Below are 25,223 nucleotides of genomic sequence, written 5' to 3' on the forward strand. Positions count from 1 at the left end.
GACCATGGCATAAAATTCTTTCCTGACCCCAAATATGGTTATCAGTCTGACCTTCAACGGAGGGGCAAGACCCTCTAGCTAGCAACCTGGGTTTAATTAAATACCAGCAGGAGCATTGCCCCATCCCAGTCAAAATCCCCAGCCTTGGCTGCAGCAAACACCCAATGCCTCTGAGGAAGGATTAAAAAAAAAAAAACCCAAATCCTGCTACACGTAGCAGAAAAGGTGGCAGAGGGGGAGGGTATTTTCTGACCAGCCCCATACAGCAATCAGCAAAGCCCAGAAGCATGGGAAATACCCATAGTAAAACACAGGCAAAGCTATACCTAGATCATCCCTGACCAGTGGTTGTCCAGCCTCTTTTCGAACACCTCCAGTGATGGAGTTCACAGCTTCCCTAGGCAGTCTATTCCACTACTTCATTGTTCTAACAGTGAACAAGTTTTCCCTGATATCCAGTCTAAATTTACTTAGCTGTAACTTCAAGTCATTGGTCTGCATCCTCCTCTCTGCAGCAAGAGAGAAAAGGTGCTTTCCCTCTTCTTTATGACAGCCTTTCAAGTATTTGAAAACTACTACCATGTCCCCTCTTAAGAGCCTTTTCCTTAAACTGAATATGCCTACTTCCTTCAGCATCTCCTGGTACAACTTACTTTCCAAGCCCTTTATCATCTTTGTCGTCTACCTCTGCAATGTCTCTAACTTCGCCATTTCCTTTTTTGAAATGTGGAACCCAAAACTCCACATAACACTCTAGATGAGGCCTAACCAGCACCAAGTAGGGAGGCACTATTACATTTCACTTCTTGCAGCTAATGCTTCTACTGATGTAGCACAAAACCGCATTTGACTTTTATGCAGCTGCATCACACTGTAGACACATATTGAGCCTGTGACTTACCAGGACTCAACGATTCCTCCTCCACAGTCCTGCCATCCAGCCAGCTGTCTCCTATTTTGTATTTGTCTTTGATTATTCTTCCAAAGGCATAGCACCCTCCACGTCATCACTAAACTTCATCTTGTTAGCTCCAGCCCAGCTTTCCAGTCTGTCAAGATCCTTCTGAATTGTGCTCCCACTCTCCAAAATGTTCACAATCCTCCTCAGTTTCATGTCATATGCAAAGCTGCTTAAGAAGCTTTCTATGTCAGTATCTAAATGCATTGACCAGCAATGGGCGAAGGACAGACCCCCGTAGGATTTCATTCAAAACCCCCTGCCATTCTGACATGGATCCATTGATAAGTACCCTTTGCTTGCAGCCATTCAGCCACTTGTCTATCCACTTTATAGTAGTTTTGTCTAGCCCACATTTCCCTCAGTTGTTTTTAAGGAGGTCATGCAGGACCCTGTCAAAAGCCTTGCTGCAGTCCAGATGCATTATATCTACAGCAGTCCCTTCATCCAACCAAGTAGTTATCCCATCACAGAAGGATATCAAGTTTGTTTGACATTATTTGTTCTTAGTAAATCTATGCTGTCTGCTCGTGATCAGCCTCTCCTCCTCCAGATGCTTGCAAATGGCCTTCCTTAGCGTATGCTCTAGTATTTTCCCAGGTAGTGAGGTGAGGCTAACCCATCTGTAGTTACCCGGGTTCTCCCTTTTGCCTTTTTTCATGACTGGCACTACACTGGCCTATTTCCTCTGGTACCTGGCCCATCTCCTACAACCTCGTTGCCAGGGGCTCTGAGATCTCCTCTGCCAACTTATTCGGTACTCTGGGATGAAGTGCATCAGGTCCTGCTTTGTATCTTCTCTTAAGAGTACCCCCTGACTAGGAAGTGGTCAGCCCGCAGCTTCCTTGGTCTTTCATTGCTGGCCAACATACTTAAATAACCTCTTCTTATTGTCTTTAACCTCCTGCACCTAATATAGCTCATTCTTTACTTTTTCCTGCCTGATTTTATCCCTACAACTTCTGGCTTTTCCCTAGTATGTATCCTTGGTGACCTGTCCATTCTTCCATCAACTGTATGCTTTGTTTTTGCATTCAAGGTATCCTAGAAGCTCCTCGTGCAGTCATACTGGTTTCTTGCCATTCTTGTGCTTCCATCATAGAGTCATAGATTCCAGGGTCGGAAGGGACCTCAGTGGGCCACCTAGTCCGACCCCCTTCCCCCTGGCAGGCCAGAAAAAGGTCACCAAACCTGGGATCATGTGATCCCAGTGAGGTGCCTGTCCAGTCTTCTCTTGAAGACCCCCCAAGGATGGGGCAAGCACCACCTCCCTTGGAAACCCATTCCAGATCCTGGCAACCCTGACCGTGAAGAACTTTTTTCTAATGTCCAGGCTAAACCTGCTGTCTAACAGCTTATGGCCATTGTTCCTTGTTATTCCAGGGGGTGCCCTGGTAAAGAGATAATTGCATACTTCGTGCTGCTCCCCCCCTTATGAATCTGTATGCCATCACAAGGTCCCCTCTCTTGGAGACGCTGAAAAGGTTGAGGTCACTTAGCTTTTCCCTCGTAAGGCCTTCCCTGCAGGCCTCCAATCAGACAAATGGCTCTTCTTTGGACCCTCTCCAAGTTGTCTGCATCCCACTTGAACTGCAGCGTCCAGAACTGGACACAGTACTCCAGCTGTGGCCTGACCAGTGCTGCATAGAGAGAGGGAGAATCACCTCCCTGGACCTGTTTGTGAAGCACCTACGGATGCACAACATGGTGGGACTGGCTCTGCCAACTACTTCATCACATTGCCAACTCATGTTCATTCTGGAGTCAACAGTGACTCCAAGATTTCTTTCTGCCTCAGTGGTGCTGAGAAGGTTGCCACCCCCCAAGCTAGAGGTATGATGGCAGTTTTTCCTCCCTAAATGCAGCACCTTGCACTTGTCCTTATTGAACTGCATCCTGTTGTTCTCTGCCCACTTCCCCAATCTGTCAAGGTCAGCCTGGATCAGATTCCTCCTCGCCATGTTAGAACAGTTTCTTGTTGGGGTTCCAGTATTGTGCTCTTTAGGAGCTCCCAACCCTCCTGGGCACCTTTATCCTTCAATCTACCTTCCCGTGGCACCATCCCTATTAAGTAATTGAGTCAATTGAAATCTGCCCTTTTGAGATGTGGCTGACCTAATTTTGCTGACCTTATGCTTTCCCTGTCTCAGGATCTGGAATTCTATCACATCGTGATCACTTCTTCCCAAGTTCCCATCACCTTCACATCCTCCACCAGTTTTTCCCTTTTGGTCAGGAAAAGATCCAAGATAGATAGTCCCCTAGTTGTAACCACCTTCTGGAACACAAAGCTTTCCTCCACACAAGCACCAGATTGACATTTTATGTTTGGCTATACTGTTCTTCCAGCAGATGTCCAGAAAACTGAAGGCTCCCATCAGCACCATCCCATAGTTTTTGGATAGATTTGTCACACCCACCACCTCTTCCTGATTTGGTAGCCTATTATAAAGCCCCATCATTATATCGGTGCTGCATAACTCTCATTTGTGGCATTAGTGAATCTCCTACTGAAATCACTGTGTCCAGTAAGACATCAAACAGGATGCTGAAAAACTACAAAGGGGTCAGAAAAAAAGCTATAAAACTGACTGAAATTCTGAAAATGTTATTCAAATTCTAGTTGGCATTTTCCAGTCAAAACAAGAATAAAGGTCAGGATTGAAGGATGGCTTACTGGTAGGAATGTTTAGGAAAGTTCATAGAGCCCACTCTTAGGAGGTGGGAGTACCCACAAGTCCTTTTAAAGATGCTCAGCTCCTACAGGATCAGACACACAACATAGTTTCAAACTAATGTCAACTGAACTGAAGCATCGGAGTCAAGGAATCCTAATAAGGTTTGGATGAAATGAATTTTTACAGGTCATCTAGTCCAACTGGACAATTATATCTAAACTGGAGGTAATTAAGTATATCTAGTTGCATTAAGCATGCCAGATGTTTGTCTAACTTCTTAAAACCTGTCAATGAAGGCAATTCCACAAGGTAAAACACTCATCCTTTTTTGTTCTGGACTTTCTTCAAACTGTCTACATCTTTCTGTGGTGCCCAAAACTGATCACACAATACTCCAGATGAGGCTGCTACAGTACTAAGCAAAGCTGAATAAGTAGCTTCTATGTCTTACCTCTGACACCATGGTTAATATAGCCCTTATTAAGGATTTTCCTTTTCTGCAAAAGCATCACTGTTGACTCAATCAGTTTGTGACCCATAATAACCCCAAGTCTTTTCCTGTGTGTCTGCCTAGGCAACTGTTCCTCATTTTGAAGCCAGAAGCCCCTGCACCTATCTCCTTGACAGATAGCAGACTTCGTGGCCTCAGCAGGGGCTAGCAAGCCTGCAGCTTTCACCCCGCTGCACCTTAACACACACCGTCACCCATGTCATGAGTTTTGCTTATCCACAGCTTGAGGTGTAGTTTCCCCCAAACCCCTGCACCGATCTCCTTGAAACTTGGCAGGCTTTCTGGACTCACCAGGGGCTAACATCCCTGTAGCTTTGACCCCGCTGTGGCTTAACACGTACACGTGACATGAGTTTTGCTTTTAAGAATTTGGGGTGCAGTTTCCCCCAAATCCCTGCACCTATCTCCTTGAAACTGAGCAGGCTTTGTGCCTCAGTAAGAGATACCATCCCTGCAGTTTTCACCCTACTGTGGCTTAACACACACATGTGACATGAATTTTTCTTTCAGAACTTTGGGGCGTAGTTTCCCAGAAATCGCTGCACCTATCACCCTGGCACATGTCATGCTCTCCACAGAGACTACCATTCCTGCAAGTTTCATCTGAATCAGCCAAAAGACAACAAAGTTATAGATATTTCATTGATTCCCCATTATACCCTATGACTGAATCTCTGAATCTTTTCTGAACTGATTCAGAAGCTCTGAATTGATTTGGAAAGCCTAAAGCTTCCCGCAGTTTGATTCGGGTTCATAGATTCAGCATTCGAATCATCCGAATCATCTCTGAATCTGAATCATGATCCAAAGCTTTGCACAGCCCTAATAAACAGATGTCCTTAGAGCAGGATCAATTGTGCTGAAATGTGTCAGCATTAGATGGCACAGATGTCTCCTGTTGTTTCAAGTCAAGGCACAGCAGTGTGGTATGTATACCCAGGTGATTTCTGGGACTCACCTCTGCACATGAGGAAACCTGAGCAGGCACTTCCAGGGCTTTAGGGGCCCAATCCTCTGGGCTGCCCGTGCTCTCCTACCATAAAGCAAACAGATGTATGCCTTAAAAAACAGCACAATTCTTTACTGCTTATTGTCATAGCTACTATTTTGGGCATTTGTGGCACAAGGGGCATGGATGTCTGTTTGCTTGGATTTTGTGCCACTGTAACAGGGAGTGAGAGGCTCTTGTTACTTTAAGGGAGAAAATGCAGCAGAAAGAGCCCCAGGAAGCTAAACAGGGGTTAGCTGCAGGAGGGAAGGCAACAAAGGGAGTGACTGCATCCTAGGCAGTCAGCTGCTCATTAAGATAAAGAGGCCCACCTGCCAGTCAAGGGAACAGCTAACCAGAAGAAGCATGGTGTGGGAGGCATATAAGCCCACAGCCTGAACCAGGGCAGTCAGCCTGGTCCTTCAGGCTGCAGGGAGCAGAGCACTGCAGTGAGAAGGCAGTTGCTGGGTGCCTGTCTGAGATCTTGCTATGCCTGGGAACAGCGAATAAGGAGCTAGGGCTTGCAGGGGACTAGGACCCAACACGAGTACAGCCAGTGAGATAGGTGTTTGAGTTATAGCCAGAGTGATGATGTTTTGTTGGACTGACCGGTGGTTTGGGTTGGGCTATCAGTGCAGGTCCCAGCACTGCCCTAGCAGGGTGGAGTCTGGGCTAGGGGCCCAGTGCACAAATAGGGCAGAGACAGGGCCAAGACGCCCAGTGCCCTAGCAAGGCAGAGAGAGGGCCAAGGGGCCTAGTGCCCTAGCAGGACAGAGTCAGGGCCAAGGGGCCCAGGGCCTGAACAAGGTGGAATCAGGGCCAAGGGGCCCACCACCCAAGAGGGCGAGCTAGAAAAGGACTGAATCTAGAAGGGCTAAGGCCAGAGCCCAAAAGGGATGAAACCAGGGGTAGGGGCTCAAAGCCCAAGAGAGGTTAAATCCACAAGGGCAAAAACCAGGACCCAAAAAGGGTGAGACTAGGGCTTGAGCCCAAAAGACAGGTCTGGCATAGTGGACCAACGAGAGGAAGGGGGCAGAGGCCTAGTGGGGGACAAAGTATCCCATTCGGGAGATTCACCAATAACATCCATGATGCATGGGTGGAGCTCCAGGGGAGGTTAGAGGCCACAAAGAGCCTATAAGAAAATAGGTGCCCTGGGGGCATGGATAGGCCAAGGGGCCCCACCAAGCATGAGGACAGGAGTGGGACTGGTGGGGTACAAGAGGGATCTGTTGACAGAAAGAAGGACTAGGGCTCACTCTAAGACCCTTGGGCAGACTCCCTTCAAGGTGTGGCAGGTGGAAGGAGAGGGAGGGTATCAGAGGTGCCCAAGCAAGGCAGGAGTTATAGCCATCAGCGGGAATCACGGCTGCCCCTAGGGCCCAGTCCTGTTATAGCTGCTAACAAAATTTTGTGGTAGCATAAAGATGATGCCTGTTTCCAGCCTCAAAGAAGTAAAATAAATTCATTTTAATGAATTTATTCTCCACAAGTATGCTTCCTTCCATTATAATCTAGATTGAATGTAAAATAATGTTATGTCTTCCTGTATATCAAAGTTAGGCTGATCATCTTATAATTCCCCTCATCTTCCTTTTCTTTTTTTTGAAAAAAAGGTATAAGTTTGCCTTTCTCCAGTTCTCTGGGACTTCTCTGTCCTCCATGAGTTCCCAAAGATCATTATTAATGTTCAATGATTGCTTTAGTTCCTTAAGTACTCCAGGTTGAATTTCATCAGACCCTGTCAATTTGAATATATCTAACTTATCTAAATGTAATCTATCCTATTATTTCCCTATTTTGCCCTGCATTCCTATCCCTTTATAAAACTAATTGAATTAAGTATCTGGTCACAATTAATCTTTTTTGTGAAGACTGAAGCAAGGAAAGCACCGGACATGTCAGCTTACTCTGTGTCCTCCGTTATTTGCTCTCCTTCCCTATTCAGTAACAGGCATGACTTTTCATTTGTCTTCCTTTTACTTCTAACGCATGCAGAACTTCACTTTAACTTTTTGTATGTTTTCTTTTGATTGTCAGCTTATTGAAGAGCTCATGATGCAGCTCTTTTCCCTTCCTATTAGTCAGAGTCATATCTAAAATTATTGTCTGCTAGTAGCTTTCTGCACCTTCTGACACAAACATTTGTCCCAAAACAGTGCAAAGACTTGAAACACTAGTCCTAGAAAATTACTTTCCCAAAAGCTATCTACAAAGATATCACTTTAAAAATGTATTAGACATATTTTAAAAAGTTCTATGTAAATCTGTCTAAGTAAAAAGTAATTTATACTTTCTGCTTTGATAATACCACACTCTCTGTGAAACTCATTTTCTTTCTTTAGGATGCTTTAAAGATTTATGCACTATTTATACAAAATTTCTACTATTTAGAAAAAAATATATAGTACATTACATTGTGGAAAAGAGTAAAATTTACCAAATCAATGAGCCCTATCCCTAGTACAATGAATGCCTCCCTTGACAGACTGCACAGTTAGCTGAACTGTATTATGCAAGCTCCATAATGCTACATTTTTGCATAGAGCCAAATCCTGAAGCCTTTACGTAAACTCCCATTGAAGCAGATGAGAGTTATTCTTTGCATGGTTTGAAGACAGATGTGGGCAAACAATCATTAAAATTAAGAACTAAGGAAAAAATGCGTAATTCAAATGGGATTTAGCTACAGAAACTACTTTCTTATTCAAATCTGTTTTTCATCACACAGCAGCAACCCCACTAGCAAATAGTATAAAAATTACACAGAAATCAACATTAAAGGAGCATCAATAAGGCTGAAAAGTCAAATACTAAAGGGCTAGGAAGTGCCAGAATTAAAGTTACTTCTTGTGTATGCATTATGATACAGTCTTTAATTACATGACCACATGTTACTTTTTTCCCATAGGACTCCTGCCTTCTTCAATGTGCAGGATGGACTGTGTTCACTTCAGAGCAGCTATCCAATATTTTTACCATAGTTGTTCAATGCATGTCTTCCTTATTACTTCATACTATTCAAAATATGATCTGGAAAGCAAATCTCTTCATGGGCTTTTCTATGGTGCTATTTTGTCTAGATACCGTACAAATTGGGATCGATTTATCTCTAAAACATTCTGTGAGGGGTGAGGGCAATATTATCCCAGTTTTATGTCTGGGGAATTTTGGTTCTTAGATAGCAAAGGAAAAAAATACATTAATTTTGGTACCCAACTTGAGGAGACCTTATGGAACATTATGTTCAAAGTTCAGTACCTACTGACATCAATTCAGTTGTGACTACACGGCATTTTTCATATCAAAAGAATCTTAACTCAGGCATCCAGAAAGTGAAGAATAACCAAGTGACCACCTGTTAAAAGTTTAGTATAAACAGCCTGTAGAAAAAAATCGAACTACCCATAGCAATGTAACTGCCTCAATCACGAGCTCACTCTTTCCCTTCTTCCAATCCTCTATCTCATTTACTACCTTCAGACTCCTAGAACAAACGAGGCAGGGGCCCCAGAGAAGTCTCCTATACCACTAAACCCTAACCATTGCCAAATTTGTCTCCGTTAAAAAAATGTGGTACTCAAACAGTTCATAATGTCACGAAATTTTTTTTAACATGGCAAAACAATGATTTTTCTCCCTGGGCACCTTTGTCTCATGTGGTTTCAAATCTGATCTAAGCCACTGGTGAAATAAATTAGATGCCCATGTCTCACAAAACACATAAGGGTGAAATGCCACATTGCAATTAGATCATGTGAAGAGCACTTCAAATTTGAATGATCACACATTAAGGTCCATTAACTAGTGCTAAGTGACCTTTAGGCTTCTTAAAGTTATGCCAGTTTGGGCAAAAATTATCTTTGAGCTATGCTACCTAGCTCAAGTTAACTTCTGGGTGTTCACCTCAGATACAACCACCAATCTGCAGTCTTCCACTATCCCAAGAGGCACTGCTTCCAGGTGGAACAGCTATCTCCCAGGACTCTACAGCCCTCTGCAGCTGGTGGATGGGGATGGGGTCAGTGGGGAGGGAGGGAAAAGAGGCAAAAGGGGCTAGGGGAGGCAGAGGGAGAGCAGCAAACCAGATAGGTGAAGGGGGTATGACTGGAAGCGGGAAGAAGGAGGAAGTAGGGGGAAGAGGCGAGTGGGTGCGGGGCAAACTGCTAGGCTGCTGCAGCTGAAGTTTAGACTGCTAGGCTTCCTTCAGGTAGGCTACTGCCCCCTTCTGCCCCCTCCCTGATTCCCAAAACACTCCCCTGCCACCCAAATTGCCCCCTTGGACCTGCATCGGCCTCTCCAACCCCAGTTCACTGCGCTGCCATCCCAATCAGCTCAACAGTGGTGGAGATTCTGGTGGCTGCTCCTGGGGTCCCTGAAGACCATGCTGTCCCTGCATGCCCAGATCCAGCCCCTGCCAGGCTCTTTAACTGAAAAGGAAGCAGGGAGGAGGGAACAGGGAGAGCGAGGAGTTGCCAGGCAGTTGTGGGGCCTGGTGGGGGCTGGATCTGGATGTGCAGGAGCTGCAGGAAGCCTGGGGGCAGGCAAGAATGGGCACCCCTTCCCCCACCTGTGCTGCCATCGACACTGCTTTCAGGCTGATTGGGGTGTCAGGGCAGTGATTCAGGGGTGTGGGGGGGGGAATCTGGGGTTAGATGGGGGGCAGCAGGGCAATTTGGGGGGCAGAGGGAGAGATTAAAATTGCACAGAGTATCCATTCCCTCCATCCTCCCTGGCCTATGCTGTGGCTAGGGAGCCACCCAGCAGGGCAGGCATGAAGCAGACTTGCAGCCCTTAGCCACACACCTGCTCACCAGCCCTTTATCTGCAGGTCTGAGCTGTGCACATTAGAAAGAATATTAACCTCAAATGTGTGACTGATCACTAGCACCACTTAACCTCAAACACAGACAAACATTATTTAGAATTAGTACTTGCTTACTCTAGCACGTACTCTCACCCTAAGAGTGATTCACAACAAAATTGTTAAGTTTTACTCAGGACAGCAAGGGCCTGGAACAACAGGAGTTTAACACACTTATATACATTGAAAGACCACAGAAAAAGGGAGTTTGCTAATAACCTACACGTAAAACAAAGTTTGGCTCCATGTTTCTGTTTTCACAAGCACAACAATTCACCAAGTTTACTCAGAGTGATTATAAATAAACTTAAATGTATTTTCTCATCTGTATTTAAGCATGAAATTAATTTAGTATGTATAAATACCAACTGCCATGATTAGAAGTCAACTGAATAAACAACCCTAGGGCACATCTACATGAGATGCTCTGTTGCCAGAATGATGAGCTATGGTGATGCAGCTTGTCGTTATGGCAACGCAGCATCGGCAGGCACTAACTGTGGCTATGTGTAGACGCAACAAGGGGCATGTGTGTATGACACTTTAAAGTGGGTTAAATGCTTTTGCACTGGTTTAACGGTGTTGGTGTTTGCATGCGTCAGTGGCGTATTGCACTGTAATTCCAGCCGCTGTAGCAAATTTGGCAGCGTAATGCACCTTAAATAACTTGCGGCACACCAAACTAAAACCCCTCCAAGCGAAGCACTGGGATCTGTGCAGCTCAGGGGCTGGGCAGGAAGTCCATGCAGGCAGCCTGGCAGCAGTCTGGGAAGGCAGGCTCTGCCCAAGATCTTTGTTTTCTCCCTGGAACCTGCCTGCCTGAGCTGCATGGGGACCCAGTGCTTTCCTCTGCGGCTGTGGTGCCCCCCAGGACAGCCTGTGGTAGGTGCCACCTGGGGGGGGGGGGCTGCCACTGTCACACAGGGAAGCACCAGCCCCCCCCCCTCCCCCAGCCCAGGGACCACTCCGCCCACCAGCAGCTAGGTCACCCCTCCCTGCTGCCAGAAAGGCAGGTAAGTTCAGGTGTGCACACGACAGGGGTGTTTAAAGGGTCCTAAATTGGAGCAGTGTTTTTAAAAACCCACTGCTTCAATTTAGAGCCCCCATTTTGTCTACATACACCCTGCTGTGATGCCAGTGCTACTGCACAGTAGCTCGTTGCTCATCAAAAATGGCCCATGCACTATTTAGTACTTTAGCAAGTACGAAATGAGTGCGCAGTACCAACTGCACAGTCAGGGACACATGTAGACGTGCTCCTAGTTATTTAGAGCTTTACATTACGATGACCCTGTAAGATATTGTCAGCTTGCTAAACACTCTCAATAATAATTTCTTCTCAAAAGAGAGACAAAAAATTAAGGCCCCTGTCACATTTTACATTACTCAAAAATTGCATTTTAGGGATGCAACCATGCCTTCTCACTTCCCCAGGTTAGTCTAGGTAGACGATTCATACGGCAAATCTGAGCTACAAGAATGGATGCATCTGGCAGGTGATATACTAACTCTAGCACATTCCAGAAGTTTCATATTCCACAACCTACATGTAATCTTTTTTTGGTTAGAATTGTCATCTTTATCCTCAAAGGCCAACCACACAAATTTTGTTTTAGGAGACTAAAGTGAATAGAAGTCACCGTGCAATGTCTGCAATGGCAGAATCAATTACTTTACTTGCCCCAACGTTTGCATTCCTGAGTCACCACAGCTGTGTGATTCGATTGCCATTCTTTTGTGAATGATGTTGTCCATGCATCTGTTGTTACCCTAAAAGCAAGGCTCTCAACACTTTTCAGGTATGTGATAACCTGCTGCAAAGAGAGTGCCTGATGTCTGATGACATTTAAATGCAAGGAAAATGCCAATTTTTAAAGTTGGATGCAGTTTTCTCAGATGAACCATAAACAGCTGAACTGGTAAAACTCTGTGTAAACCTGATTTTGCAATTGCATGTTTGCCTAAGCTCTGATCTTATGCTGGTACACATTTAATTTTAAATTTATCATGCATTACCTGCTCCTGCTTGATCTGTAGCTTAGTTATTTACCATCTGTATATTGTTTTCATTAAATACAACTCCTCTACAAAAAACCAGAAACCCTGACAACCCACATACAGAGAATGGTTTCTAACTTTCAGAGCATGCTGCAGTTTTAAATGGGTAATGAAAATTTAAAAAAAAAACAACTTACAATGCAGCTATATCAGTAACAAATCTAGCAAGCAACTCACTCCCACAACCAAGAAGTTTTAATTTAGAATTATATTAAAATGATAACACCGACAAGGAGATTAAATAATTAATTTCTTCTCATTTTAATTGTAGATGATTATTTAATAAACAAAGTAATTTACCAGGTAATTTATTCCACTTCTTTATAGGCAGCTCATTTAATGTCCAAAAATAAACAGCTAATTAAAACAGGATTCATTGATTTTAAAAGCTACTCATTTACCTAAGAAATCTAACTGAGATCGGGTTATGTGTCCACTGAGATATTTGGAGGGTGACGAGGATGGTGGTAAAAATGGAAGCATTTTGATACCAAAAGACAGTTTCACCCAACAACAAATTTAATACAGAGTTTTGTACTGCCATGGGGTATGTACAAGTGTTACATTTAGATCAATCTAACAATGGTTAGGTCAGTCTAAATGCTCGCTCATGCAGATGTTTGCACCCCAATCAGCCAAAAAGTGGTGTGCCTGATTTAAACTCAGGAAAGGATTAACTCGATCTATGAAGAGGTGAACCCAATCTAGCAAATGCCTGTACACACTGGCGGCACAGCCCCAGGGCTGGGAAAGCTCAGCCACTCACCCTAACCCTGGGGCTGTGCAGTTCCTAAACACATCCCCTTTCCTCCTCCCCCAGCTCTGACGGACCTATTTTTAGCCCCCCAAGTCCTGTCCCATCCTGCCCCCACAAAACCAGGCCACACCCCGACACCCCCACCAGAGCGCTTCCCCCCCCCACAAGTTACTTCAAGCTTTCCATGCTACTCCCAACAATAGCAAATGCCTGCAGGGGCCATTCCCACTCTAGGGGCCTTGTTACATGGTAATTTTGGGCAGACCCTAGAGCTCTTAACCCTTGGATTGTCTGCACATTAACACCTGCAACTGGTTTTAAGCACTTGCTAGGCAGTGATGCCACTTCAGGACAGTGCCACTTCAGGATTATCTCTGATCTGTGCTACCCAGTTCTTTCTGTACTAAGCAGCAGCCATGCTAGGGGACACCTGAGTGTATAGACCCCACCTGCCCCCCTCCCCTGCTGGCGCAGATCGGGCCCACAGCCCTCCACCCCTCACCCTCTCCAGCACCCCAAATTCCTGCTCACTTCTTCCATGTCCTGTATCCTGCTTACTTGTGCCAGCCACCAGCCCTGCTGTGCCAGCAGTTTAACCCTTCCCTGCCTGCTCCCGTGGGACAAACAACAAGTAATGCCCCATGGATTGGGGGGGGGGGGGCAGGAGGCAGGGGGGAACTCCAAGGGGCAGAAAGGGAACCCCGGAGCTAGGGGAAAGCCTGGAATTTGGAGGGGGGGTTACATTTCAGTTCTTCAAGCCCCTGCTGGCATGCAGTGACTGCTTCAAGCTTGTGCTTACACCAACTGATCAACATTTGCACATCTCACAGCATAAAGTGTAACAAGGCTCTAGGCTTAGATGGTGAAAACCAAGCTCCCTAAATCTATAGCAGGTGTTCCAAACACTTGTACATACCCATAAATGCCACAAACAGACAACAAATCATTATAGAGTATGCTAAAGACTTAACGTAGCAACACTTATCTGCTAAATGAAAAAGATAAATGGCTTTTTATGTAGTAGTCTAAAGCCTTGATTCAGATCAAATGAGCACTGCCTCATGTAAGCAATTTAGATAGACAGACAGACATATATCAGGAGAAGGGTGACAGGGTAGGTTTCTGATACTGAAGATAGAGTATTGGGATTTGCAAATAAAGAGAATTGTTATTTGTGGATCTGTTTACAAGGGTCCAATCATCCACTGTAAGTCTCCCTTTCCCACAACTGCCCTAACCTTTCTTTGAACTACAACCCGGAAGTACAAGAATTACCAAACATTTTTAAATCCCATTCTGGAACAAATTCTTGAACCCCGCAAGGAGGGTCATGTGCACAGATCTTTACAGATGTATATATCACTAAAAGCAAAAACAACGCAAAAACAACTGCAACAGAAATCATCACCCAGGTACTCTGTCTGATCTCCTTTCATTGAAAACTGATGGGCAGACCCATAAACCACCTCTTCCTGGATAGGCTCCTCTCTACTCTCTTCTACTCCCACCCCAAGGACCTTCAAGAGCTTTTTACCATGAGTGTTTCTGTCCAAGTCTTTCCCTAGCAGGGCATTACCCTTGCCCATCTCCCTCTTCTGAGCCTCCCTGCTTCAATATCAATTCTTATCCCGTGCCCGTTCCCAAAATGCCAGTAGCAGCCTCTGCTGTCATCAACCAGGACTTAATTCAGTGCCAGCAACTCAGCTGCAGGATCAGTTGTAGCACAGTCAGAAATTCCTCTTGAGAACACAAGAACCTCTGTCCTCAAATGTCAACTGGATTCTTCCAGTGACGTGTGCCTCCCCGATGAAAGCAGACCCTTTTAGGGCCAAAAATTCACAAGCCTCATTGCAAACAGGGAAGACTGTCCAGTTTAATCTTGAGGTTTTATGACAGGTTCCTCTCTCCTCCCATTACTCTCTGAAGGACTGAGAAAAATAAGTAACTGTATTCCAGATCCAGCATCATACTTTAGTCAGGATCCTTGCTCCTGCCCTGCTTTCCTTCATAAACCCCAACCAGCCTCGAGACTCTGCAATGGTATTCCAAAAACCAGAAGCAACTGTTAGTGGGAATTTTACTGTTAAAAATTCTTGCTTTCAGAGAAGATAGTCATGTAAAGTGAGCTGAATTTTACCTTGAATCATTTAGTCCACACCTCTGTTAGCAGGGACAGTATTGCTTTTTCCTGTTTCATATTTACTACACCTCCACCATTTCACTTGGGAAAAAATTTTCATTCTAAGCAGATCTAAGTGTTAGGATTTTTTTCTAGTTTTACTCTGAATTGTCTGTTTCTTAATTTCTGGAAGCACTGCACATTGGAGTTGGGATCCCTCCCTTCATATCCTCCCAGAAACCATGGTAGAAAACACCAAGACTGTAATTGAGAACGGCAATTCCCTGCCTATTAGTGTTATGCCAAGCACTTCTGCTGGAGCAACAACCAGACCCTGGTATAATCACTGCCATGTAAACGCAGGGGGAGATTTCCAGGTGTCCTCATTTGCTCTTGGGTGCCTGAATCCCTGGGTCACTATTGAGAATCTTTTCCTTCCACAGGTACAATATATATGGTTGTAGGTGAGAAGGTGAGTCTAACAAAAAAGTTGGAAGACTGCATTTTAGGGGGCGAGTACTACGTATGAAAAAATGGGGACTGTAACTGCTTAGGTTAATTAGGGCTTTGGTTAAATCAGATTTACCCAAATTTAACACAAATCAGAAACTCTACTATCTGATTTTCTGAGAATAAAATCATTTGCAGCAAATGATGAGTTACTTTAACAATTCATAAGAAACCCCTGAACCCCCCACTAATCTACAGGTTAATAAAAATTAGAAATTTTCCTACAGTGACAATTCCCTATCTAACCCTGCATAAAATCTGGAGACAACACACCTTTTTGCTTTCTTACTGGTGTATCTGCTAAAGGTAACACATCCTTTGGATTACACAGAGACATGTGAAATATGATTTGCATTGGAATCCATTGTGGATGGGATTCAGTTTGATGCATTCATTTTACATTGTATTTATCCTCTTTTTAAGCAGCTTACCATGTTGACATGTTGTAGGGCACTGTGTCCACTCACTGAAAGGAGTAACAACACAATCTTTCTTGCATGGGAGCAAACATGGACGCACTGTTTCAGGTCTGATGGACTCTGGACACCTATCAATGCAATTGTAAATACAACACGTAAGTGCCCTTGAAAGAAAATACTCAGGAAAGCAAACAGCTAAGCAAAACAATAAAGATTCATGTAGCTGGAGTTTAACTCCATACTGCATGGTCAAAGAGAATAGCAAGATGGCTTTTAGTTTGGTTCTAATTTCATTTTTGTTCAGAGTGGGCCAATTTCCTCCTATTTGCTTGAAACTCAATTCATTTTAGTGATGTTGCAAAGGTGAAAAAAGCACTAAAATCTGGCCCAATGACTATGAACACAGTAAATAAACAAACTACCTCTCTCTACAAACTAAATGCAACTCTCAATATAATGCAGGAAAGAAAAAGCACCATAGATCACGACCACTACGTTTATTATTAAGGGATGTCTACGTAGTTAGGAGTAGGACTTATTTCCATATCAGTACCTGCTGACTGCAACAGCCCTCACACTACCCTAATTCATGCCTCTGGGATGACACAGCTTGACCCCACTTCAGCAATTAAGAAGGTATAGAAGTGCCTTAAAACTGCTTTTGCAATTGCCATTCCTAAGCTGCCCTGAGGGTTCTTCAGGCACAGCCCAAGATCTGGACCTGTATCTTTATTTGAACAGGGGTCTAATATTTTCTCCAGTATCCTATAGTAAAAAGAACTTTATGAGTTGAATTCAAAGAATGGGAAAGAGGGGAAAGGGGCATTCTCTGTTCAAGGAACCTCAGATGTCTCAAAGGTCAGTCCTTCCCAGTCTCGTTTAATTTTCAGGTAGGCAGGCTGCTTAAGAAATAACCATTCTCTTCATATTTAAAAAAAATTACTGATGCATCATCCCCCAGCTCTGATCAGTCAGTCAGAGAAAGAACTCCTGCTTTTCATCCTGCAACTCTAGAGCTCTAGTGTCATTTCTTTTAGACATTGTTTATTCTTTTTAGGAAATCCAGAAATTACTATTTTAATGAAATACTGGAAGCTTATCATAAAATTGAGAAACTGCTTTTCAGTAACTTCACAGAGCTCCAGAGTTTTTTGTTGTTTTTTTTTACTTTTCTTTGACTTTTGCCACTAAAAATACTTAAAAGCACAATAAAAAAAACAAACAACATCCCTGTAGGATTACCTTTTAATGGTTCAATAGCCTTTATGTTACCAATATAATCCATCCTATTACACTACACAAATATAACACTGTCTCACCTATGTAATCATTCTGCAAAGAAACATTTGCACTGAGTTCTGAAGGTGCAGCCAATAATTTCCCACAAGATAATCCATGTTTTTTTCTCTAAGATGTATCTCTAGTCCGAGGCCTATTCTCCTGCACATACTACCTGCATATTTGCTTTCTTATTTCAGTTCCATTTCCCCTGGGACTACTTTAGATCACAAATGGGCATACTTTACACTCTATATCATATTAGAAACGATGTAACTTAATGATAAATTTCCAGCATTACAATGGACACTAAACATTTGTTCCTTTGCTCAATTAATCTCATTAACCTTAAGAATCTTAATTAACTTTATAGAAGTCAACACAGTCTGCTCATATTTAGCAGAACTGTTTTGAGAGATACAATAAGAAATGAAACTAGGTTGTAAGTCTCTAGACTCATTAACAGTGCAAAAAGTAATTAGCAAGGTCTTTATTTTTTGATATTGGGGAAAACATCTGTGCAACTCATTTTCCTTAGTTAGCAAGCAAACTAAAAGCTCAGGATCAGGATAGGCACAGTACCAAATAATTGGTTTTATCGCTTTCACTGAAATAGCAATATAAATCAACAAAATTATGTATTTTGTATGTCAAGTGGTCCTACCTCTTTAGAGTGCAACCATAATACTAGCAATATTTATTATTTCACTTTTAAATAGTGAAGGCAGCCTTGTTAAAAATATGTTGATACATTGTTTTGTTCAGTTCCAAGTTATACTTTCATTGCAACTGCCTTGTAGCAAAAATGGTTGCAAAAAGCATGGAAAGGAGCATCCAAAGGAAAATGTCTCAGCCATCGAAGAGATCCACTTGCAGACATACAAATGAAATGGGTCTGGCTAATTGATTGTTATATAATAGGATCTTTCTTTGAAAACTTAAGGTAGGAATAAAAATATGTTCATACTGGAGTTTTCCTAACACACATTTCTTTCTGCATGGTAATGTGTTCTAACTAGAAATAATCTCTCAAGTCAAACCTGCATTTGCAAGAATCTGTCTTAATACCTTTTATTCATAACTGGGCCAGAACTATTCTTCATGCAAAGGACCTTCCTTGGCTGTATACCCACTCCACAAGTAGCTTCTCCATTCCAGCTAATGGTGGCATTGAGGGCAGTGACCAAAGTGTCTTCGGAACAAGGACCCCATGGAGAAGCTTCCCAATAGAACTGTGTGCAAGGGTGATCATTACAGAAGCGATATTCCTGCAGGGCTCGACTAGGAGGACACAGTTTTCCACCTGAAAGAGAATAATATATTTTAAACTGTACAAAGTCAGCAGGAGATGTGGAAATTATAGTTTTGTTTTCCATGGTTTTAATTCTTTTTTCTTTTTTAAACAGACTTGTTGATCTTTATGCCTGTAGCATTAGCTTTGCAAATATTGCTCTTCAGCTAAAACAGCCTGCACAAAATTGTAATGCAATAACACTAAAAAAGTGTGATGTGTATTTCTAATTCACTATATTGATGCTGTTATTCATAAGTTAATTGATTCCATTTAAATCTCAACATCACCCTGAAAACACACAGCTGGTTTTAAATAACTTACTTAAACATTATCTTTATGTTCATTCTACTTGCTAATTTTTCCAGGAAGAATAATAATTCCTTTGCTTACTTGGTCTTCATTCATGCAATGACCAAAAGAAATCAGGGTCCTCCCTCCACATTTGCAACGCAGCGTCTTACTTTCAAACCTTGCAGGAGGACCAGTGATAGAAGTTATTGAAAATTCCTCCTCCAGTGGTAAAAACTATTCAGGGTCTTACATCAGTTCCTGGAGGCTTGATATACATTTTCTGATGTCCATGATCATATAAGCCAAGAAGAATGAACCTGAAGCCTTTGAGTTTTCAGCTTTTATTTTTCAGAGTTATTTGCAGAATGATCTGGGTTTGCAGAATTATTTGAATAAACATATAAATATTTTGCTATGCAACAGTATGCAGTCACCTTTGAAAAGGTTTAAAACCAAAACAAAGTGCAGAAGCTTAAATACCTCCATCCAGAAATGGTAACATTCCAATCTACATCTTGATTTTTTGCATCAAAGGAACAAATATTAACTATAAAACCTATAAAATAATAGGGTAAACAATAAATAACAACACACATCAATTTAAGGGGGTAAAAGATATTAAAGATGAAAAATCAAGTAATCTGCAACACGGCAAAAGCATATAAAAATAGAGAGAGAGATTTTCTTGTAACTAAAGGGATATGCTTATAGGGATGGAAGGCTATCAGTGCAAACTGCACAGCAACAGTAAATGGTTTATATTTATTGACAGGAAGTGTTTCCATTCCCATTTAAAATAAAAGCATTGCTATAGCAGTGTTTGTCAACTGGGGGTACACATACCCCTAGGGGTACTTAAAAAGGTTATAGGGGGTATGTAGACCTAATGTGGCCAATAAATGCCACCTGCATGTGCGCAGCTGCAGTGCAGCACACAGGCAGCCAGGTGACCAGCTGGGTTCGGCTGGTAAGTGTGTTGTGAGGGAAGGAGCCTGGGGGGTTAGGAGGCAGATTGAGGCCCCAGCAGTGGAGGAGGGAGTGGGGTTGGGGTTGGGGCTGCCCAGGAGGGGTGAGGCAACAGACTGAACCATGTGGGGGGCAGCTCCCACTGCACGCAGCCCAAGAGGGCATGTGCCCCCAGATCTGCATATGGGGCAGGGTGTGCTGCCTCTAAGGGCTAGGGCCAGGGCTGCACTGGGGTCTTACTGGCAGTGGCTTAGCCAGGCTGCAGCAGTGGCACAGGGAGGAGGCTACAGGCAGGGCTGCAGCCACTCCAGAATTTGCCATAGCACCCCCAACACCCTCTTCCAGCACTGCTGCCACCTGCCCCAAGCACAGCCTGGTCCAACCCTGGCTGGTAACAGCCCAGCACCAGCCCCAGCCTGCAGCAGCAGCCCACCCTGCCCCATGCGCAGGTTCGGGGGCACATGCCCTCCGTGCCCTCCCAGGGTGCATACAGCTGCAGGAGCCACCCCCCTCATGGCTCAGTCCCATGCCCTGCCCCAGCCCCAACCCCACTCCCTCCTTACTGCTGAGCCAGCCTGCCCCACCCTGAGCACAGATCCGGGGGCACATGCCCCCATGCCCTTCTGAGGTGTTGTGCACCAGTGAGAGCCACCTCCCTTGTTCATGCCTCCCTGGAAGAGCTGCTCACAGCTCTGCCCCACCTGGAAGCCCCAGTCCCACTCCCTCCCTCACCATGGGGGCCTCCCCTTAAAAACAAGAAAAAAATATAAAGGGGCACATGAGCTGGAACTTTGAGAGAGAATGGGTACACTTGTTAAAAAAGGTTGAAAACCCCCATCTTATAGGAAATATAGAGGTCAGTATGGGGCTTCCATTTGCTATGGAACAAAGAAAAGGCCCGATTTTTATAGAATCAACAATTAAAGTTAAAACTACAGATGCTAGACCAGAGCATATCTTTCTCCTTAAGGGTGGTACCGGAATGTTGAAGGAGAGGATTATTTACTACTTATATTACCCTTGAGGTTCCCCTGTAAAAAATAAGGCTGGCCCAATTGTGTTATTTTGGTACTCTACCTCTGACACAAAGGTCACCAGGACCTCAGTGTTTTGTCAGGGCAGTCAGAGAAATTAATGAAGGTTTAGAGCAGGGGGCGCTCAACCTTTTTTAAAAATGAATCCTTTCTCTCTCAAAGTTCCAGATCATGTACCCCTTTATATTATTTTTTTCTACTTTTTAAGGGGGGAGGGCACAGATTGAGGCCTCCACAGTGAGGGAGGAAGTGGAGCTGGGGCCGGGGCTGAACAGCTGGAGCAGATTTCAGGACAGAGCAGTAAGCAGCTCATCCAAGGGGCATGGGAAGTGGGGGTGGCTCCCACTGATGCACTTCACCCCGGGAGGGTTAGGGGTGGGGAGGGAGTGTGGCTGGGGCTGCCCAGCTGGGGCAGCGCACGGGACTGAGCTGCACAGGGGGACAGCTCCCACAGTTGCACACTCCCTGGGAGGGCATGGGTGATGTGTGCTTCTGGATCTGTGCATGGGGCAGGACAGCTGCCACTGTGGGCTGGGGCCAGCCCAAGGCTGTTCCCGGTGTGGGGCTGGGAGGCAGTGGTGGCGCTGAGAGGGGAGGTGGGGGGCAGGGACTACAGCAAATTCTGGAGTGGCAGCAGCCCTGCCTGTAGCCCACTCCCAGTGCCACTGCCATGTGCCCTGAGAACAGCCTGGCCCAGCCACCACCAGGAAAAGCCTAGTGCAGCCCCAGCCCACAGTGGCAGCCTGCCCTGCCCTTCCCTGCATGCAGATCCAGGGGCACATGCCCTCTATGCCATCCGGGGCTGCATGCAGCGGTGGGATCTACCCCCTGTGTGGCTTAGTCTGCCACCTCACCCCGGCTGGGCAGCCCCTGCCCTACTCCGTCCTCCACTGCTGGGGCCTTGATCTGCTCCCCCTCCCTCTCCCAGCCCCTTCCCTCACAACACACTTACCAGCCAAACCTGGCTGCTCTCCTGGCTGCCCCTGTGCTGCGCTGCAGATGCACACGTGCAGGCAGCATTTAATCAGCCACATAAGGTTTGCATACCCCTTACAACCTTTTTAAGTACCCCTAGGAGTATGCATACCCTCCAGTTGACAACCACTGGTTTAGAGATTTAGGAAACATTTATTGAAAAGTTTAAGCAGCTGTATGATCCAACTGGATATTAAGAGAGCTGCAAGTACACTCCAGTTGAGAACTGAAGTGATCTGAACATAGGTTTTTAAAGGATGAGTGGCATAGCATACAAAAGCATTATATTCTTTTTTTTTTTGTTCAAATCATGGTGATAAGCGTTCTCTGAAAATAAACATTTAGAAAAAAGTTCAAAATTATGTTGTTAATCGACAGTTAGCCAACGTGGTTTGTGTAGGCTATAAGTGAATGTATATTAGTAGAAGTCCTGAGGCAATGAATGCATGGAAGATGACAGATTCTCATGTGATTCTACCAATTCTCATGTGGTTCTACCCAAGAACTGGGAGAGAGTGGCAGTTCTACATAAAAGCGGTATTGGCCATAGCTTTTTTGGTATTTGTCAGGATTAGTAAAGCAGGCAGTTAGGACAGACCCAGGTATCCATTAGACTTAATGGATGTACACTGTATATACAGAAGTGTAATTTTGCTTGTGGTATTCAGACACAGATGAAACTATAAGAAGGGCAATGGAACAGTCAAATCCAGTTTTAGCCAATGCAAATGTATTAGATACCAGTCCAGATACCAATCAACTGCAAAAGAAGTTATTAAACTTTGTAGGTTTTAGTCCTTCAAATTTCAGCATACATTCCTTTAGGATCAATACAGAAATATCAGAAGTATCAAGGGGTCCAGAATGTAGGGTACTGGAAATTAAAATGTTAGGATATTTAAATCTATCCCTACAGCAGGGAGTGGACAAGGAGTGGGATAGACTCTTTCTATGATTTCAGGAGACGACCCAAGCAAGGCCGATGTAATCTGCAGGTTCTCTGTTGTGCACTGTGCCTAAAGACAACAGTCAGACTGAGCTTAAGACCCTAAGGGTAGGAATGGGGAAGGTCACCAGACCTCAACGTCTAGTTGGAAAAAGGTATCAAGTGGGATTCCCCAGGGATCTGTCTTGATTCTAGTACTGTTCAATGTCTTCATTAATTATTTGGATGATGGAATTGAGTGCACACTTAGAGAAAATTTCTGGACGACGCCAAATTGGGTGCAATTGCAGACACTGGAGGGCAGGGCTAGGATCCAGAATGACTTAGATAAACTGGAAAAATGGTCTGCAATCAATTAGATGAGATTAAACAAGGAGAAATGCAAAATGCTGCACTTGGGATGCAATAACTGCATGCACAAATACAGACTGGGGAATGACTGCTTGGCTTTAGTAATAGACATAGAAGGATCTGCGGGTTAGAGTAGACCATAAACTGAATATGAGCCAACAGTGTGGTTTTGTTGCAAAGAAAGCCAACAGCATCCTGTGTTGTATTAAAAGGAATGTAACTTGCAAATCAAGGATAGTGATTCTCTCTCTCTATTCAGCACTGCTGAGGCCTCACCTGGAGCACTGCATCCAGGTCTGGGCCCCACACTTCAAAAAGGACACGGACAGTTTGGAAAGAGTCAAACACAGGGCAACAAAAATTATTTGGAGCTTCTGAGGTGAGACTTATGAAAAAAGGTAGAAAGAAGTGGTGTAATTTAGCTTAGAGAAGAGAAGACTGAGGGAGGATTTGATAACAACTTCAAATACATAAAGGGTGACAATAGAAAAGATGGAGATGTTTTTTTCTCCATGACTTTAGGAGACAAAACTAGGAGTAATGGCCTTAGGCTGCATCAGGGAAAATTTAGACAGGAAATTAGGAGGAACTTTCTGACTATGAGAATGGTCAGACGTCAGAACAGACTACTTGAAGAAGCTGTGGAAACTCCATGCCTGCAAACTTTCAAAAGTAGGTTAGAAAGACACTCGGCTGGGATGGTTTAGTCAGGGATAATACTGTCTTGAGCAGGGGGCTGGATTAAAGGACCTTGTGAGGTCCCTTACAGCCCTATTTTCCTATGATCCTATGCAGATATATTTGGAGGTGGTTATTTCTGTGATCACACAAAAGGTACTGGCACAGGGAGCATAAGCTTTTCAGAAACAATGGAATGCACTGTTGGATGCAAGGACCATTATTTGGCTTTGGGACATTAAGGATTACCTCTGGCAGGATCTAAGTAATAGGCAGTATGGACAGGAATGCACCAAAGGTAACTACTAGTAGATATAGTGCCTAGTAGGGGTGTGCAAAGCAGGCTGTATTCCATTTGAATTCAGACCGATTTGGGGAACAGTGATTCGATTTGCTGATTCAGATCACTGTCCCAATTTGATTTGGCTGAATTCGAATCTGAAGATTCAATTCTGATTCGGCAAATCAGCGATTCGGACATAGACACAGCTTTATATGTTTTTTCTACATACTTTGAGGTACCAGGTGTGGCTTGCGAATGCTGCAACGGTGAGACAAATGGCGTGTCCCATAGGAGTGAGGGGGGCCCCCCCGCATGCTTGGTGGCAGACCCAGAAGTGGACCAGAAGTACTTCTGGTCCACTTCTGAGTCCACCACCATGCATGCAGGGGATCCCCCCACATCCTCCTGACTCAGCGATCAGCCTCAGGGGGACCCCCGGGTGCCCCCCCAGACCAAGGATACACCACTCACTGACCTGCGGGGAGGAGGGGGCTGTGCGCTCTGCAGTGGACCTGGAAGTGGACTGGAAGTGCTCCTGGTCCACCGATGAGCACGCTGGGGAACCCCCCCATGTTCCTGTGGGATGCACCATCTACCCCACCATGTCAGCATTCATGAGCCACCTGGTACCTCGAGGTATGTAGAAAAAACATATAACACTGTGTCTATGGCCGAATCATCAAATCTCTCCGAATTGAATCAGAGGCTTCTGATTCTATTTGGAGATATTAAAGGGTCTCCTGATTTGATTCGGATTCGGAGATTCAGCTGCTAAATTGGGCCAAATCTCCTCCAAATCAAATCAGCAACCGAAACTTCACAAAGCCCTAGCACCTAGTGACCATTGTGGCTAAAGGCCAATAGAACCAGCTCCAAGAAGCCAAGACCAAGACCTGAAATACTGCTAGACAATTTTGTATCTATGGGAAAAGAAGAGACACAAACTCTTGATGGGCAAAGGTTTCTCTGGGACCTGTGGTACACCTCTCTTGGAGAAAAGGAGAACAACTCAGAACAGTGAGCTGAAACCTAATGGTATGCTGAGAAGTGTCCATATAGAGCTGCAGGGAGCCTTATAATCTCTGCACTGGGTTCATTAAATTCTTGCTACATTAGTGTTGAGGAAGGCAGGATAAATAACACTGGAACATGGTAGTAAATTAATAATCTGCTGTTTAAATCCATCTTCATTCACCTGCATGTTCTACTCAAGCAGCACTTTCCTAATGTAGTCTATCACACTACTGCTGTACAGAGGTTGTTTT

General features: G+C 44.3%; 1 protein-coding gene across 1 annotated transcript in view; it reads right to left on the reverse strand.

Annotated features, from left to right (window-relative positions):
• The window catches only part of THSD7B (thrombospondin type 1 domain containing 7B), a 754,813-nt gene that overhangs the window by 401,120 nt on the left and 328,470 nt on the right, over positions 1–25,223 (reverse strand). Inside the window, exons 8-9 of the mRNA XM_019522475.1 lie at positions 18,209–18,443; positions 15,875–15,990 (exon numbers count right to left, since the gene is read on the reverse strand). Of these exons, the coding sequence (XP_019378020.1) occupies positions 15,875–15,990; positions 18,209–18,443 (351 nt within the window). The remainder of the gene's footprint in view (positions 1–15,874; positions 15,991–18,208; positions 18,444–25,223) is intronic.

This window comes from Gavialis gangeticus, unplaced genomic scaffold (genome assembly GCF_001723915.1).
Source record: "Gavialis gangeticus isolate Ggan-Ray unplaced genomic scaffold, GavGan_comp1, whole genome shotgun sequence".
Classification (NCBI taxonomy): Eukaryota; Metazoa; Chordata; order Crocodylia; family Gavialidae; genus Gavialis; species Gavialis gangeticus.